Source organism: Ovis canadensis, chromosome 14, assembly GCF_042477335.2.
Source record: "Ovis canadensis isolate MfBH-ARS-UI-01 breed Bighorn chromosome 14, ARS-UI_OviCan_v2, whole genome shotgun sequence".
Taxonomy (NCBI): domain Eukaryota; kingdom Metazoa; phylum Chordata; class Mammalia; order Artiodactyla; family Bovidae; genus Ovis; species Ovis canadensis.
The window spans coordinates 53,041,813-53,059,677 of NC_091258.1; the positions used below are offsets into that span (position 1 = coordinate 53,041,813).

At 39.8% G+C, this 17,865-nt stretch overlaps 1 protein-coding gene across 1 annotated transcript in view; it reads left to right on the plus strand.

Annotated features, from left to right (window-relative positions):
- Positions 1–17,865, plus strand: part of HYDIN (HYDIN axonemal central pair apparatus protein) — a 347,975-nt gene that overhangs the window by 85,301 nt on the left and 244,809 nt on the right. The window contains 1 exon segment of the mRNA XM_069548980.1: positions 5,926–6,109. Coding sequence (XP_069405081.1) covers positions 5,926–6,109 — 184 coding nt within the window.

Sequence of the window (17,865 nt, forward strand, 5' to 3'; positions counted from 1 at the left end):
GGATTCTCTAGGCAAGAATACTGGAGTGGGTTGCCATTCCCGTCTCCAGGGGATCTTCCCAACTCAGGGATCAAACCTGGGTCTCCTGCATTGCAGGCAGATTCTTTACTGTCTGGGCCAGCAGGGAAAATCATCAGAGGGAAAGCCAGCTTTAATTTCAACTATGTCTTTGTGTTTGACCAAATGTATAGGACATGACTGATGCCATGCCTATGTCCAAAAGATATGTAAGGAAGTTATTCAACAGTGAAACTCAGGAAAAATTCAAACCAATTGCTGTCAGAAATTCTAAGAGATTATAATTTTAATCACATGTGAATGGACATTTCTCCCCTCCCCCACACTGCTTGTCCCCCCAGACACTCATGGCCCTATCTGTAATATTATCTTTGAGTCTCATTATTCCTTTTCTTTTGCATTGTCTCTCTTGCTTTTTCTGTTAGATCCTCCTGGCTGTTTTTGTTTTGTTTTGTTTTTGTAGCAAGGAAACAATATAATAGAGCATTTTAACCATCACAATTGGAAGCCCAAATTTATCATCTTGGATCATGCTATGCTAAGTCACTTCAGTCGTGTCCGACTCTGTGGGACCCCATAGACATACCCCTCCCTTAAACAATGAACTTGAAAAGTGGCTTCAGATGGCTAAATAAGAATGCTTTGCTGTGTGTGGGTGACACAGAGAAACATAACTTATTGCTACAAACTGGATTGGTTGATCTAAGTGAAGAATGTATTGAATTTTCTGCCCCATCCCTTCTTCCTTCCCTTCAATTAGGGTAAAATGCCTTATCTCTTATTTGACCAGGTATCTCTTCTCTCCCATGCCTCTCCTGTTCCTTGATACATTCCCAAGCATGCCACCAAGTTTCATATTATTAGCCATGGATTCTTGTCCTAAACTAACGAGCAACAAAATGCCCATCATCTCAAAAACCAAAGAAAGAGGTTTACTGAACATCTGGTTCATATCTTTGGATAGGTGCCCCTTTCATGGGTGGCTGTGCTCTTGCTGTGAGTGTAGATCCTCTCCTCCTCCGTGTAACAAACCCTCAGCTTGTCTTTTAGGCTCACATCAGCAGCAGATCAAGCAGAATGTTCTTGGATAGCTTGCTTATGGGCCAAGGTTTGCTTGTCCCTAAGAAACAGGAGTGAGATCTTTAGCTTCTGGCATAAATTCTCTCTTGAGCTCCCCAGGAAGAACAGTGCAAGAATCCCTGGAATAATCGTTTTATGTTTGACTCTGCTACTCCTAGTGGTGAGCGAGCTCTTTTTTTCTCCTCTTCAGCAACTTCTGTAGTTAAGGTGTAGAGAGAAAGCTTGACTTCTGTCCTGAACTTGTGACACAGGTGATCTAAACGGGCCTTAGGCATACTTCAGGAGATTCGTGTTTCCCATTGCAGCATCCCAGTAACTTAAGATTTTAAAACTTCAGTGTAGATTTTAGGTGAATTCAAGAGTCTTCTCACTGCTTTCCAGTTATAACATGGCTTAAAACTCATCCCAAGGCATTCTTCTAAGGGGCTGAAACTTGCTGCATGATCACTTTGAGAATTCTAACCCCTTCAGTATTATGGACATCCTCAAGGCCCTAGTCCAGCCATCATAGTTTCTTGTTCTCCGCATCTTGATGCTGTGCCTCAGCAAAGGCACATCTGAGCCCTCTGCCTTTCTGGCAGTTCATCACTTCCATTCTACAAAGGAAGTCTTCCTCCCTGCCTTCCAAAGCATGTTGGTGTGAATCTTAGGACACACGTTAAGATTTGGGGACCTCAGGCTAATCTCAGGCTCCAGACTCTGACAGTGGTGATATCATTTCCCTTAGGAAGAAGTTCTGAGCTTATTTTTTTTTTTCAATTTTTTTGAACCTTAGGAATCAGATATAGAACCTTTGAAAATGATCTTTTGGTTCTTTCTCTTTTCTGACATTTTTCTAGGAGTTACAGAAAACTAATCCCTTCAAAAATTGGGACTGAATTCATTCCCCCTTACTTCCTCTATCTTGGCCTGAGGGATTATAAAATATCCTACAAGATATTTCCATCCTCATTCTTATCACAGTTTATTATTTCCAGAGACACAGCATGGGCTTTTGAGGATTTCTGCTCCCCATTTCTCCATCAAGGTCATGGCCATTCTCTCAATAACAGCTGCTCTCGTTCTGGATTCACTGTGTACAAGAACACAGAATCCTCAGTGGAGTCCCCCACCCCGAAAGTGATTAGCATGGATGTGTTCCAAAGCATTACAGTATTGGAGATGACACATTTCTGTAAATAAATCAGTTGTATTTTGGCTTTCAGCCTATCACCTGGGTAGCAATAAATTTAATCTCAGTTGTGTTTGGGGAGCTCTTCCAGGTGGCGCTAGTGGTAAAGAACCCGCCTGCCAATACAGACTAGACATAAGAGACTCCAGTTCGATCCTGGGTCGGGAAGATCCCCTGGAGAAGGAAATGACAACCCACTCCAGTATTCTTGTCTGGAGAATCCCATGGACAGAGGAGCCTGGAGGGCTACAGTCCATGGGGTCACATAGTCAGACACGACTGAAACGACCTAGCACAACACTCCCTTTCCCAGTCATATAAGAACCTAAAGACTTGAGTGGTACTTGGTAAACAGGAAGAGGACCTCTAGTACTTCATTTATGACAGGCATCACAGAGTTATTAATACTGTCTGTCCAGTATCACCCAGTCCATTTGAAGTTGGATGGCTCTATCCTTTCCATACCGGGTGTGGAGGGGAATATTTCTGCCAGCCATGATGGCTGAGGTTCTTAGTTTTTAATCTCGGCATTCAATTACCACCTCTTGGGATGCTGCAAAGGATCAGAGTGCAGGTCTCTAGGAACCCAAGATGAGAGGGCAGTACTGGTTCAACACTACTGTACTTGAGACACACTGTACTCCCCACTGAGAATAGTCCACTGACTGAACCCGTAGTTGATGCCTGAAGGTGATTGTTGTTTGGGCTACCAGACCATTTGCAAAATGAGTAAATCCATGATTTTACTGGAAGGGAAGGCTAGTGTATTGTTACATTCTGTGATGAGAGGCATCTTCAGCTGAAAAACTGAACTCCTCTGAGTGCAGGAGCCAATGAGTATCCGCCAGACGAGATGGCATAACAATAGACTGAGGGATACAGAAGTCCTTGTTGGAGTCAAGCCAGCTCTCAGTGGTATGCCACATTCCCTTCTTACATCCAGCCACGGCTGTAATTCTGCATAGATGGCAGAGAGGATGACATCTGGTGTCCTCACCCCACACCCCCACTTCTCATATAGCTCTCATTGACTCAAGAGTCCCAGCAGCATGGGAGGAAAGCATCCTCCTTTGTTTCTTGGCGTAAGGGTTGAGTCCATCATCCTCCTCAATTCATAAAGCATTATCATCTTTGGTCCACACCCCACTCCCATTAACCCTCATATATAAATGTAATGTCTGAGTCCCATTATTTGTTTAACCAATACTTCAATCTGATACATCAAATTTACTCACATTTTTTGTGTTATTACAAGCACTTTGGTGAACCTCTTTGTTGCTCTTTATTTATGTTCATGATTGTTTCTTTAAGATTTGTTCCTAAGGAATCAGCTCAGTTCAGTCGCTCAGTCGTGTCTGACTCTTTGCGACCCCATGAATCACAGCACACCAGGCCTCCCTGTCCATCACCAACTCCCGGAGTTCACTCAGACTCACGTCCATCGAGTCAGTGATGCCATCCAGCCATCTCATCCTCTGTCATCCTCTTCTCCTCCTGCCCCCAATCCCTCCCAGCATCAGAGTCTTTTCCAATGAGTCAACTCTTCGCATGAGATGGCCAAAGTACTGGACTTTCAGCTTTAGCGTCATTCCTTCCAAAGAAATCCCAGGGCTGATCTCCTTCAGAATGGACTGGTTGGATCTCTTTGCAGTCCAAGGGACTCTCAAGAGTCTTCTCCAACACCACAGTTCAAAAGCATCAATTCTTTGGTGCTCAGCCTTCTTCACAGTCCAACTCTCACATCCATACATGACTACTGGAAAAACCATAGCCTTGACTAGATTGACCTTAGTCGGCAAAGTAATGTCTCTGCTTTAGAATATGCTATCTAGGTTGGTCATAACTTTTCTTCCAAGGAGTAAGCATCTTTTAATTTCATGGCTGCAGTCACCGTCTGCAGTGACTTTGGAGCCCCCCAAAATAAAGTCTGACACTGTTTCTACTGTTTCTCCATCTATTTCCCATGAAGTGATGGGACCAGATGCCATGATCTTCGTTTTCTGAATGTTGAGCTTTAAGCCAACTTTTTCAATCTCCACTTTCACTTTCATCAAGAGGGTTTTTAGTTCCTCTTCACTTTCTGCCATAAGGATGGTGTCATCTGCCTATCTGAGGTTATTGATTGATTCCAGGTTGTGTTCCTTCCAGTCCAGTGTTTCTCATGATGTTCTCTGCATATAAGTTAAATGAGCAGGGTGACAATATACAGCCTTGACGTACTGCTTTTCCTATTTGGAACCAGTCTGTTGTTCCATGTCCAGTTCTAACTGTTGCTTCCAGACTTGCATACAGATTTCTCAAGAGGCAGGTCAGGTGGTCTGGTGTTCCCATCTCTCTCAGAATTTTCCATAGATATGTATTAATAAATTACACCTGGAGGAATACATGATTTCCTTTCTTCTTGTGGACTGAACTGCCTTTAATTTGCCTTGACCTGCCCAGCAGTATAGAATGATGGCTGCTTTGGTTACCTTGTGTCCCATCAAGCAAGAAAAAGGGAGCACACAATGCTTTCTTCATTGGGGCCAGAACACACTGAACCCACTTCTTCGACTTCTTTATGCTGTGTGACTGAAGGACCCTGGACACTGAATTTATTTTAAAAAGAGTTATTTGACATTGCTGAGCATATGGTTTGCATGAGGTCAGTTACAAAATAATTGGGGCTGGGACTGGATTTAAGTGACCCTATCTTCTCACTCAGTATTCACATTACTAAATAATGTCTCTCACCACTGGTAATACCAGAAAAATGCTGGGAAAATGGTCATGTATCCTGGCAGGACTTGAAATTCAGTCTTCAGATGAAGTCACAGATGCAAGTAGTTATGTGAGCATACCTTCAGTAATGAGTAGACGGTCGTGAAGGCTGCTTTTTCACAAGGGATGTGAAGATCTAGAGAGAGAGAGAGAGAGAGAGAGAGAGAGAGAGAGAGAGAGAAAGGACGTGTCTCCACTTGTAGTCTGAGTGTTTTATAACTTGACAGCTTGGCAACTGCCTGCCATTCATATAGAGAGAAAACTGGCATTTCTTGAGCAACTGCTTTGTTCCAAGAATTACCCCATGTCCTTGATCATATTTAATTCTCAACACATCTTTATGATGGAGGATCTCCTATTCTTTCCATTTTGTTGATGAAGGCACTGAGGCTTAGAGGGTTTAAGTAACTCCTGAAGTCATAGAGTGAGTAAATAGAGAGTGGAATTATTGTCAAAACCTAGTCTGCTGGCTCCAGATTGTGTTCTGTAGGTAATAACAACTAGGAAAAATTTCAAGCTAAGCAAGTTTAGAAGAAACAAAAAATTGCCCTTGAAGTATCAGAGGCAGGATAGATGTTAAATATTGAAAAAGCATCCTGGAAAACACAATTACCTAAAGGAAAATATTTGTGCAAATATCTGTAAGGGATCAGGAGTAAGCAAATGAGCATTGAGTAGGATAGGAAGCCTGGGGGACTTCTTGAAGGAAACAAACTGAAGTTCTCGAGAGGATGAGGTATAAGGTCTCTCAATTGGTAGATTAGAGTCTTGGGCAAGGAAGGACCACCCCAAGATCATGGGTGAGACTTCACGAGAGGATGGGCTGGAGGGGAGCCCTTTACTTCATGGAAGTACCAGAATAAATCTCATGTTTCTTCTTCTTTTTTTTTTTTTAGGGTCTGTGATGATCTTAGCAAAAAGGAAAAGAGTGAGACTGATGAGTTTCTTGAGGAGTGCATTATTGATCTTTCTCTCCGACAACGTCTTTCCATTCTCTCCCGAACTTTTGAGAATCAGAGAAAGCTGGTTCAGGCAGACAGCATGCTCTTCTTGAATACCGTTTTCACTATTGAGCCTCTGGTAAGCACATAAATACAGTAAACCTTGCAATAAATGTAGTGGGGAAGAGGGCTTAATGTGATGTGAGTACTCACTCTGAGACTGATAACGGTGTGATTCAAGAGCATAAAGATTCCATCTGAGGGACCTCATTGTCATTATGTGCCAGTGAATGAAGGTTAATTGTTAGAACACTCAGAGGTGACATTTATAGAGGTCACACTCTATGCACCAGTTGCTGATACGCACTTCATACATGATACCTACTTTATCTCATTTATATATATATATTATTATCGGTTATAATTTGTCTCCCATTCTATAGATGAGGAAATTAAGAGTTAGAGAAATCTGATAACTTACTCAAGGTCAAGCAATTAGTGTTAGTAGTTAGAAGTTTATCCCTGATTGGCCTCACCCTAGAGCAGGGTTTCTCAATGTCTTCACTGTTGACATTTGGGGCTGGATAATTCTTTGTCCTGTATACTGTAGGATATTTTAATAGCAGCTCTGACTTTTACCCCTTGGATGCTAGTTGCAAGAATCAAAGCTCCATCCAGATGTCAGATGTCCTCTGGTGGGCACAATCATTTGAGTGGAAAACTGTTTTGTCCTTAATTCATTCAATAAATACTTATTGACTGCATGTTCTGTACCAGGCACTGCGTACTGGGCATTGATGAACAAAACAGACATAGTCCTTGACCTCACTGTCTAACTACTGAGACCTGAGCTAGAGTTAGAACAGAATCTGTCTGATTCCACAGACTAAATTCCCCCCCTTTTTTTTAAGGTATGCAATGTAGTGAATTGATATTTTTATAGATGGTGCTCCATTTAAAGTTATTACAAAATAATGACTATAATTCCCTGTGCTGTGCAATATATCCTTGTTCCTTATCTTTTTTATACACAGTAGTTTGTATCTCTTAATTCCATACCACTATCTTGCCCCTCCCCACTACCTCTTCCTACTGGTATCCACTAATTTGTTTTCTATACCTGTGAGTCTGTTTCTGTGTTGCTGTATATATTTGTTTTATTTTTCAGGTTCCACATGTAAGTGATAATATAGTATTTGTCATCCCCATCTGACTTATTTCACTAATCATAATACTTTCTTGGTCTACCCACTTGTTGCAAATGGCAGAATTTCATTCTTTTTTTTATGGCTGAGGAAAACAGTAGAATGGGAAATACTAGAGATCTCTTGAAGATAATTACAGATACCAAGGGAGAACGTCATGCAAAGATGGGTACAGTAGAGGAGAGAAATGTTCTGGACCTAACAGAAGCAGAGATATTAAGAAGAGGTGGCAAGAATACAGAAGAACTATATGAAAAAGATCTTCATGACCCAGATAACCATGATGGTGTGATCACTCACCTAGAGCCAGACATCCTGGAGCCTGAAGTCACATGGGCCTTAGGAAGCATTACTACGGGCAAAGCTAGTGGAGGTGATGGAATTCCAGTTGAGCTATTTCAAATCCTAAAAGATGATTCTGTGAAAGTGCTGTACTCAATATGCCAGCAAATTTGGAAAACTCAGGAGTGGCCACAGGACTGGGAAAGGTCAGTTTTCATTCCAATTCCAGAGAAAGACAATGCCAAAGAATGTTCAAACTACTGCACAATTGTACTCATCTACACGCTAGCTTCCGGTCCCATCACTTCATGGGAAATAGATGGAGAAACAGTGGAAACGGTGTCAGACTTTATTTTTTTGGGCTCCAAAATCACTGCAGATGGTGACTGCAGCCATGAAATTAAAAGACGCTTACTCCTTGGAAGAAAAGTTATGACCAACCTAGATAGCATATTCTAAAGCAGAGACATTACTTTGCCGACTAAGGTCAATCTAGTCAAGGCTATGGTTTTTCCAGTGGTCATGTATGGATGTGAGAGTTGGACTGTGAAGAAGGCTGAGCGCTGAAGAATTGATGCTTTTGAACTGTGGTGTTGGAGAAGACTCTTGAGAGTCCCTTGGACTGCAAGGAGATCCAACCAGTCCATTCTGAAGGAGATCAGCCCTGGAATTTCTTTGGAAGGAATGATGCTAAAGCTGAAACTCCAGTACTTTGGCCACCTCATGCGAAGAGTTGACTCATTGGAAAAGACTCTGATGCTGGGAAGGATTGGGGGCAGGAGGAGAAGAGGATGACAGAGGATGAGATGGCTGGATGGCATCACTGACTTGATGGACGTGAGTCTGAGTGAACTCCGGGAGTTGGTGATGGACAGGGAGGCCTGGTGTGCTGTGATTCATGGGGTCACAAAGAGTCGGACATGACTGAGCGACTGAACTGAATACACTAGCAAAGTAATGCTGAAAATTCTCCAAGTTAGGCTTCAACAGTATGTGAACCGTGAACTTCCAGATGTTCAAGCTGGATTTAGAAAAGGCAGAGGAACCAGAGATCAAATTTCCAACAACTGTTGGATCATAGAAAAAGCAAGAGGGTTCCAGAAAAACATCTAATTCTGCTTCATTGACTATGCCAAAGTCTTTGACTGTGTGGATCACAATAAACTGTGGAAAATTCTTAAAGAGATGGGAATACCAGACCACCTTACCTGTCTCCTGAGAAATCTGTATGTAGGTCAAGAAGCAACAGTTAGAACTGGATGTGGAGCAACAGTTTGGTTCCAAATTGGGAAAGGAATACGTCAAGGCTGTATATTGTCACCCTACTTATTTAACTTATATGCAGAGTACATCATGCGAAATGCCAGACTGGATGAAACACAAGCTGGAATTAATATTACCACAGGAAATATCAATAACCTCAGATACGCAGATGACACCACCCTTATGGCAGAAAACAAAGAGGAGCTAAAGAGCCTCTTGTTGAAAGTGAAAGAGGAGAGTGAAAAAGCTGGCTTAAAACTCAACATTCAGAAAACTAAGATCATAGCATCCAGTCCCATCACTTCATGGCAAATATATGGGGAAACAATGAAAACTGTGACAGACTTTATTTTCTTGGGCTCCAAAAGCACTGCAGATGGTGACTGCAGCCATGAAATTAAAAGACACTTGCTCCTTGGAAGAAAAGCTATGACCAACCTGGACAGCATATTAAAAAGCAGAGACATTACTTGGCTGACAAAGATCTGTCTAGTCAAAGCTATGGTTTTTCCAGTAGTCATGTATGGGTGTGAGAGCTGTACCATAAAGAAAACTAAGTGCTGAAAAATTGATGCTTTTGAACTGTGGTGTTGGAGAAGACTCTTGAGAGTCCCTTGGACTGCAAGGAGATCCAACCAGTCCATCCTAAAGGAAATCAGTCCTGAATATTCATTGGAAGGATTGATGCTGAAGCTGAAGCTCCAATACTTTGGTCACCTGATGCAAAGAACTGACTCATTGGAAAAGACCCTGATACTGGGAAAGATTGAAGACAAGAGGAGAGGGGGATGGCAGAGGATGAGATGGTTGGATGGCATCACCGACTCGGTGGACATGAGTTTGAGTAAACTCCGTTGTTGGTGATGGATAGAGAAGCCTGGCGTGCTGCAGCAAAGAGTCAGACATGACTGTGGGACTGAACTGAACTGTTTTACACGCCACACCACACCACATCTTCATCTGTTTGTCTGTTGATGGAATTAGATTGTCGTAGGTTAATTGACCATATGTGTGTGGGTTTATATCTGGGCTCTCTATTCTGTTCCATTGATCTATATGTCTGCTTTCTATTCAGTTTTATTGATCTATGTGCTGGTACCACACTCTTTTGATTAGCTTTTTAGTGTGGTCTGAAGTCAGGGAGTGACTTTGAGCTTTGTTCCTTTTTCTTGAGATTGGGTTATTTGGGGTTTTTTGGGTCCCAAATAAGTTTTAGGTTTACTTGTTCTAGTTCTTTGAGAAGTGTCATGGGTATTTTAACAGGGATTATATTAAATCTGTAGATTGTTTTGGATAATATGGGCTTTTTAACATTAATTCTTCCAATCCATGAATACAGGATACGTTTCTACTTATTTGTATCATTTTCTATTTCTTCATCTTTGTCTTTAGTTTTCAGAGGATAGGTCTTTCAATTTTTTCATTAAGTTTATTCCTAGGTATTTTAATCTTTTTAATGAAATTATAAATGGAATTGTTTTCTTGATTTCTTTTAAATTGTTCATTATTAGTGTATAGAAAAGCTACAGATTTCTATATATTAATCTTATATTCTATAATGTTACCAAATTCATTTATTAGTTTGAGTAGTTTTATGGAAGAGATTTTAGGATTCTTTTTATATAGTATCATGTCATTTGCAAATACTGACAGTTTCATTTCTTCTCTTCCAATTTAGATTCCTTTTGTTTCTTTTTCTTATCTGATTTCTGAGGCTGGAACTTCTAATACTGTGTTACATAGAATTGTCAAGCATGGGCATCCTTGTCTTATTCCTGATTTTAGAGAAACAGCTTTTAGCTTTTACCACTGAGTATTATATTAGCTGTGTATTTATTGTAAACGGGCTTTAATGTGTTGAGATATGTTCCCTCTATACCAACTTTGTTCAGAGTTTTTATCATGAATGGCAATCGAATTTTGTTGAATGCTTTTTCTGAACCATTTGAGAAGCGATCGTGTGGGGTTTTAACCTTTGTTTTGTTAATGTGGCATATCACAGTGATTTATTTGTCTATATTGAATCGTCCCTTCATCCCTGGAACAATCCCACTTGATCTTGATATATGGTACCTTTTATATATTGTTAAATTTGGCTTGCTAATATTTTGTTGATGGTTTTTGTATGTGTGTCCTTCATAGATATTGGCCTGTAATGGTCTCCTGTTTTTTTTTTTTTTGACAGTATCTTTCTCTGGCTTTTGTATCAGGGTAATGGACTCATAGATGAGGTTGGGAGTGTTCCCTCCTGTTTAATTTTTTGGATTAGTTTGAGATGGATAAGTATGTTTGATAGACTCTTCTTTATATGTTTGATAGAATTCCCTGTGAAGCCATGCAGTCTGGGACTTTTTTTCTCTTAAAATTTTTTTGATTACTAATTCAATTTTGACACTAGTAATCAGTCTTTCAGATTATCTATTCTTTTCCCGATTCAATCTTAAAAGATGGTATATTTCTGGGAATTTACCCATTTCTTCTAGGTTGTCTAATATGTTAGCATATGACCATTAATAGTATTCTCTTACAATTGTTTGTATTTCTGTGATATCAGTTGTAATTTCTCCTCATTCATTTCTTGTTTTGTTTATTTGCATTCTCCCTCTTTTTCTCTTAATGACCCTGGCTAAAGGCTTATCAATTTTATCTATCTTGGTGTCTTTGATTTTTTTTTTTGTTCTCTATTTTATTTAGTTCCTCTCTCATATTTATTTTTTCCTTCCTTCTACTGATTTGAGGCTTTGTTTGGTCTTTTTCTAATTCATTTAGGTAATGTTATATTGTTTATTTGAAATTTTTCTTGTTTCTTGAGGTACTCTATTGTATTGCTGTAAACATCTCTCTTAGAACTGCTTTTGCTGTATCCCACAGATTTTGGAAAGCTGTGTTTTAATTGTCACTTATTTTGGTGTATTTTGATGCTTTCTTTTTGGATTTCTTCAATGACCCATTGATTTTTAGTAGCATGTTTAGTCTCCATGTGTTTGTGTTTGATCCATTTTTCTTCCTGTAATTATTTCTACTTTTATACTGTTGCAGTTGGACATGATGCTTGATATAATTTCCATCTCTTAAATTTGTTTAGACTTGTTTTGTGACTTAGCATGTGATCTGTTCTGGAGAATGTTGCCTGTGTACTTGAAAAGAATGTATATTGTGCTGCTTTTGAATGGATCGTCCTGTAGATATCTATGAAGTACAGCTAGTCTGATATGTCCTTTAAGGTCAGAGTTTCTTTATTGATTTTCTGTCTGGATGATTGGTCCACTGATGTAAGTGAGATGCTGAGGTCCACTACTATTATTATATTATTGTAAATTCCTCCCTTTATGTCTGTTAATATGTTTTCTGCTTTTATATCACAGAACAAACTCCTGACCACTCTGCCCTACTGCCTCAAAATGAATAACCAGCATCTTCTATATGTGCTAGGCACTATATGTTATTTTAAACTTAGCAAGCATAGAGTGATGTGAGGATAAAGACAATAATAGGAGTTAAGAAAGCCCACAACTAGTTAGAGCGGCTGGATTGTTACCATTCAGACCTGTTGGGCACAAGGACACATTAGAATGAAAAGTCATTTCTGAGAAACGCCACTGACTTATATATAGCAGTCTTCCTTTTATCTGTACCTCGAAATTATGATTACAAGATATAACATAGAAAAGGGATTCCATGGCTAAGTAAGTTTGAGAAACACTGGGTTCCATATTGTTTGAAAGGTTTATTTTGCTGTTAGATGGCTAAAAGTCTTTCATATGATAATGAGCATTATAAATCGCTAAGAGGGAGCCTTCCCCTTGGAGATACCCTTTAGTATTTAGTAGAATTGGCTATGTGAATCACTGGTAAAGATTGTCAGAACACTAATTCAGAGGCTGAGGTGATTATCATAGGCTACAAAGTTAGAGTAGGCTTTTTGAGAGCAGAGCCTTGAGTTGGATCTTGCAGAATGGAACTTTTGGAAAACAAAATTGGGGTTTCATTCAAGGCGTGGTTCGTTTAGAGCTCCATTAATGGTTCAGTTTGCTTGAAGTAAAGGGTTCATGTAGGAAAATAAGGTTGGAGATGTGGATTGAGGCTGAATCTTCTCTCATGTCAGAAGACCATCTAGGGTTCAACTGAGCCAAGGGATCTTCAGATATAATGAGTTAGACCAGAAAGAGGTTAAGTCAAGGTGAAAATATAGTCTTGGAAGGACAGGACATGTACCTGTAAAAGTAAGCCATACCCAGAGATGTGAGAAGCTCAAGAAGGCATTACAAATCCCAAGCATGTAAGTTGCTGAGTGGGACAGAGGCAGGGAGGAGCAATCAGGCAGGGCAATCTTAGACATGGCTGGCAAGGCCCAGAGTGTGGGCAGTCCAGGACTTTTCCCAGCTGGTACAGAGAATCCAGGCTGATGACTGCTGTCCTTTTCTCATAGCCTTCTGGGAATGGGTGACTCTGGGATGGCAAAGATTGGTAGTTGAAAGGAGGTGGGAGGCCCACAGGTAAGGCTTGTACATATTAAATTCAGAAGTAAAAAGACTAGGCTTAACCTCAGATTTTCTTTTCTTCATGCACAAAACCAAAAGCTTCTCATTGCAGATGTTAAATGTGTTAATATGTGGCATTTAATATGATTATTTTTGAATTCTAAAATAGGAACTGAATTGGGCACAAGGCATATTTTTACTATTAGGAAGGAAACCACTTTGTAAGATAGTGATACACAGATATGATATCTTTTAAATAAATGAGACTAATTTTGTTTATGTTGTATGAAAAAAATCTCCAGGAAGGGGACAATATTTGCTTAGTATATAAATGATGCTTATAGCATCTGTAATGATTTTATCTTTTCTGTACAGTATTTAGGTTTTCTTCTCATGAGAGTATTTATTAGCTGATTCTTGATAATTTTTGCAAATTGAAAAATGAAGTCATAAATTTTTCCTAATGTCTTCCTTAGTGTTTTTCTGGTAGGAAGAGCAGAACTCAGTATCTGTTATAGTGAATTATTTATTGATATTAAATTTCCTTTTTTCCTACTTAGAGACCCTGATAGTTTTATAGAAATACAGTTCTTGTGAGTGTAATGCAATCTTACCTTGTAAATTACTTTTGAAGTTATTTGATGGGAAAATTTTATAACATTAGCTTCTTGACTCAGATGTGAGCTATGAGTATTTTGCACCGTTGAGATTTTGGTTTTATGATTACAGGTAAATGAATTCTATGAGGGAGCTGGTAAAAGATTTATAGAAGAGATGAGATCTGACCTGAATGTTGGAGGAAGGGTAAAATTTAAGAAAGGAAGAAGAATGTTTCCAATTGGTAAAGTTATGAAAACAAAAGAGAAAGTGTTAGGTTCACAGCATATTAAATAGCAATGAAACGATCAGTTTGTCTGGAGCTGGTGGTCATGGAGAATATAAAAACTGAGACTGAGAAGGAGAGTTGGCATGTCTGGGCTGCCCTGGCAACCTGTTATGCTACGGCCGACTGTCTCCTACAGTGTGTTTCTGTAAACATTGGGTCTGACAGGTGGCAGTGTATGTTCCCTGCAAAAAGGGAATTTCACAGTCAAATAATTTTGGGAAATACTGGTTCAAGAGACTGTGACTCTCAAAGGGCAAAGTGCAAACAGTATTTCCCCATGACCAGAGACCCCTTTCCCCACAAAATCTGTACTGGAGTCAGTGTTCTATGGATCCTAGTTTGGTAAGTGGTACTGAGGGTTTCTGAGACTCAGTTCAGTTTTGGATCAGGCACAGGGTGTGTTCAGGGTGTTTCAGAAAGATTATCTTAGCATCCGCTTGTGGATCAAGTTGGAGGAGGATGCGCAGAGGTGGGATGGGTAGTGCAGGTCAGGCAGGGGGAATTCACTAACGCAGGGAAGGTCAGGAAACTGAACATCTGCTGACAAGTGGAAGGTGTGCTGTGTGAGGGTGATGCTGACCTGAAACAGCCGGGTGACAGTCGGAAAGCAATGGAAATGGCAGATGTGAGAGATGCTCCAAAGAAAGACACCAAAGTGCTTTTTGGTAGACTGGCCATTGAGGGTGAGACATGGTGAAGAATCACATGTCTTCTCAGATCTGAACTAGAGTGACTGGGAGGATTATGACTTTAATAGGAACTGGCAACCAGAAGTCCTGGGTTCTACTCCTAGCTTTGCCAATAGCAAATGTGACCTTAAGCAAGCCATTTCATCTCCTGTGGCATCAGTTGCCTCGTATACCGGATAAGGATATTTGGGTAGGGCATGTTGATCCTTTTTGGCTAGTAGGTTATGAGTCTCTGGTCTGACAGACTCTGAGCTCCTTAAAATCAAGAAGTGCCTTATCCTTATCTGTACCCCATGCATAGCACAGTACCAATTAATGGGTGGATGAAGGAACAAATGAACAAATGGAAATCAATTTATGATGATGAATTTGGTTCTGAACAGGCTGAATTTGAGATGACACTAGATGTCCAAATAATTTTGAAAATACAGTACTTAATTTGTGGGATAGGAATCAGGTCTGGAGGCAAGCTTTGTGAGTATCCTTTGGAGGTCTTCACAGAAGGGATGAAGAGCAGATGGAAATTCCAAAATAAGAACAGCACAGAAAGAAATTTGCAGCAGGCCTAAGATAGCCCCCAGGTGCTCACCTTTAGAGGCCCTGCAAAGAGGGGAGAGGCTGTTAATTCACAGAGAAGGAAGGCCAAGAGGAGAATCAACTGACTGAGAACTCATCAGGTCATCCTGCATGTCTTTCTACCCTATTATGCCTTGCCCATCACCATTTTCTGCTGAAGGATCTTCTGAATATTGCTCATGTATAAGATCAGTTGTGCCAAATGGCCACTATTTAATTTCTGACAGTTGAGCTATGCATCAGTGATTAGTTTTCTTTATTAGGATGTGATTCTTTTTAATTAGTTTCTTGATATGATCTGAGTTCACAATAGAAGCAGAGATTATTAAAACCAATCAGTGTCACCTACTGATCTAACAGTCAGTCTCTAATTGATGGCCTGTTCAAAAAATAAAATTAAAGATTGATGTAGGGGTTTAGAGACTACCTTGCTTTCTGTTAGGTCCTTCAGTCTCTTTGTCCACTAAGGAAGGATATTTTCTTCAAATGAGGTAAACTTAAAAAATAAGTTTAAAAACCAAAAAGAAAAAAAAAAGGTACTTTAGGGTCTGAAAATAAGTAAGAAATGATATGCCTATTTTCTCAGACCTTTGTCTATATATCTGGTTCTTTAAATGCATCAGCTAAAATAGAGGTTAGTTTAGCCCTTATTGTGTTCCTTGCATATTGAGTGTTTTATGGGAACATTGTTCCTATTTTAGAGGCTCTTTCAATTTAAAGCAAGCAGATTCAAGATTAAGAGATCAATCATTGTCCATAAATTGTCAAAAGGTGGTGAGGGTTTGAATTTAAATCACATTTTGTTTATATGATCTTGAGAAGTAGTTTGACTCAGTGCTGTAAGAATGATCCAGAACTCTGGAACTACAGGTTCTTACTCTATAACCTTTTCACCACTTGACAACTGGTTGGTTCCACTGTCTCAATTCATTTTCTGCTCATCATGCTCATTGAATATCATTGCTGTAGGGTCTGTTGGCAGAATCCTGGGGAGTTATGCCTGGGCATCTTTGGATCTGGTGTGGTCACAGAGTGTAGAAGTGGAAGTTTGTCTTTTGAGAGACCCCAGACATGTTCATTGGTGGAAGAAGGGTATGGGCAAAAACACAAGAAGTAGGCAGTTTTGGGCAAATACATGAAAACTGGATGGAAGGGATTTTTTTCAACTTAGTTTGTAATTTATTGATATTCTAATAGTAATCACTGATATTCTAATAGTAACAAAAATTGTTGTTCTAGTCATTAAAACATGTTGTGTATTACTGCTATTTACATCAAGTTCCTCATGCCAGTTCTTTTGATAAGATCTCTAAATACTAATGTACTTAACCTAAAATTTCCCTTTATTCCTTACCTAGGGAAGGCACTAGGTTCTATAGAATACTGATCATTCTTCAAGTCACCTGCATCCACACAGGTTTCTTTTCCCTTTGGGAAAGAATCACAAAATTGAGTCTATTATGCAAGTTTTGTGCCTTCCAGAAAAACAAGTGAAATGGACTACTTTCAGAAATGTAATATTCTATTTTACTAGATGGACTCTAGCTGTACAGAATTTTGACAGTCTTATTCTCTAATTTCCTTTGCTTATGTCTCTTGAGTACCCTGAGTGAGAGAGATTTAAAGACAAAAAAACACAATTCTGAGGATTGAGAGGCAGAAGAATATTACAGGGCAAAAAGAGAGAATTAAGCTTTGGATTTCCATGGGCGTCTAGGAGTCCTCTGAGAAATCACAGCATAGGTGTGGTAGCCTTGCTTCTGGACTCTGGTCCTGCTAGCTCAGGTCACACTTTTAAAATGCAGCCATTTTCTGAATGTTGAACACTAGATATTTTCTCAAAAAGAAATGTCTGAGAATTTAAAGATATTTGCCCAAACTGGCTCTAACTGATTGACTGACTGACATCAGGGAAAACACTTCTGCTTCTTTTAGCAAGTGTCTTCCATCAAAGCAGACTTCATCCAGTATTCCTAGGAAGCTTCAGCTTAATTTAACTAAGTCTTTTAAAGGGAGAGAAACTTGATAATTTCTTTATTACCATGTAAGAAACAGTAAACCATGCTTTGTCGTCACCTAAGCCTGCAGAAAACAGGGGATTCAGCAATTCAGGCTTTGAAAGCACAGCTCAAATTTAGTTTACTTTATTTTTCTCGAATTGGCATAGCATGTGAGCTCAGCAGAACTAGATTGGGTGGGAGCCCAGATGGCTAGCAAAGAGGAAGGATCGAGCTTTTTACTGCAAACCCCTTCCACTTCTTGTACCATTAGTCGTGAGTCACATTGCAAACATGTGGGCGCTGACATCTTGGAAATGGACACCGGAAAGGAGAAAAGAGGACAGGGATGTGCTGAGAACAAACTGTCCTTGACAAGTCATGGCTCTTCCATCAGCGTGGTTTTCCCATTCTTCACCCTCCCTTTATTATTGTTCATCCTTCTCAGATCTTTGTGCTCAGCTAAATCTTTTCCATTTGTGCTGGTATATTCACTGTTGTATATGAGAACCAGTG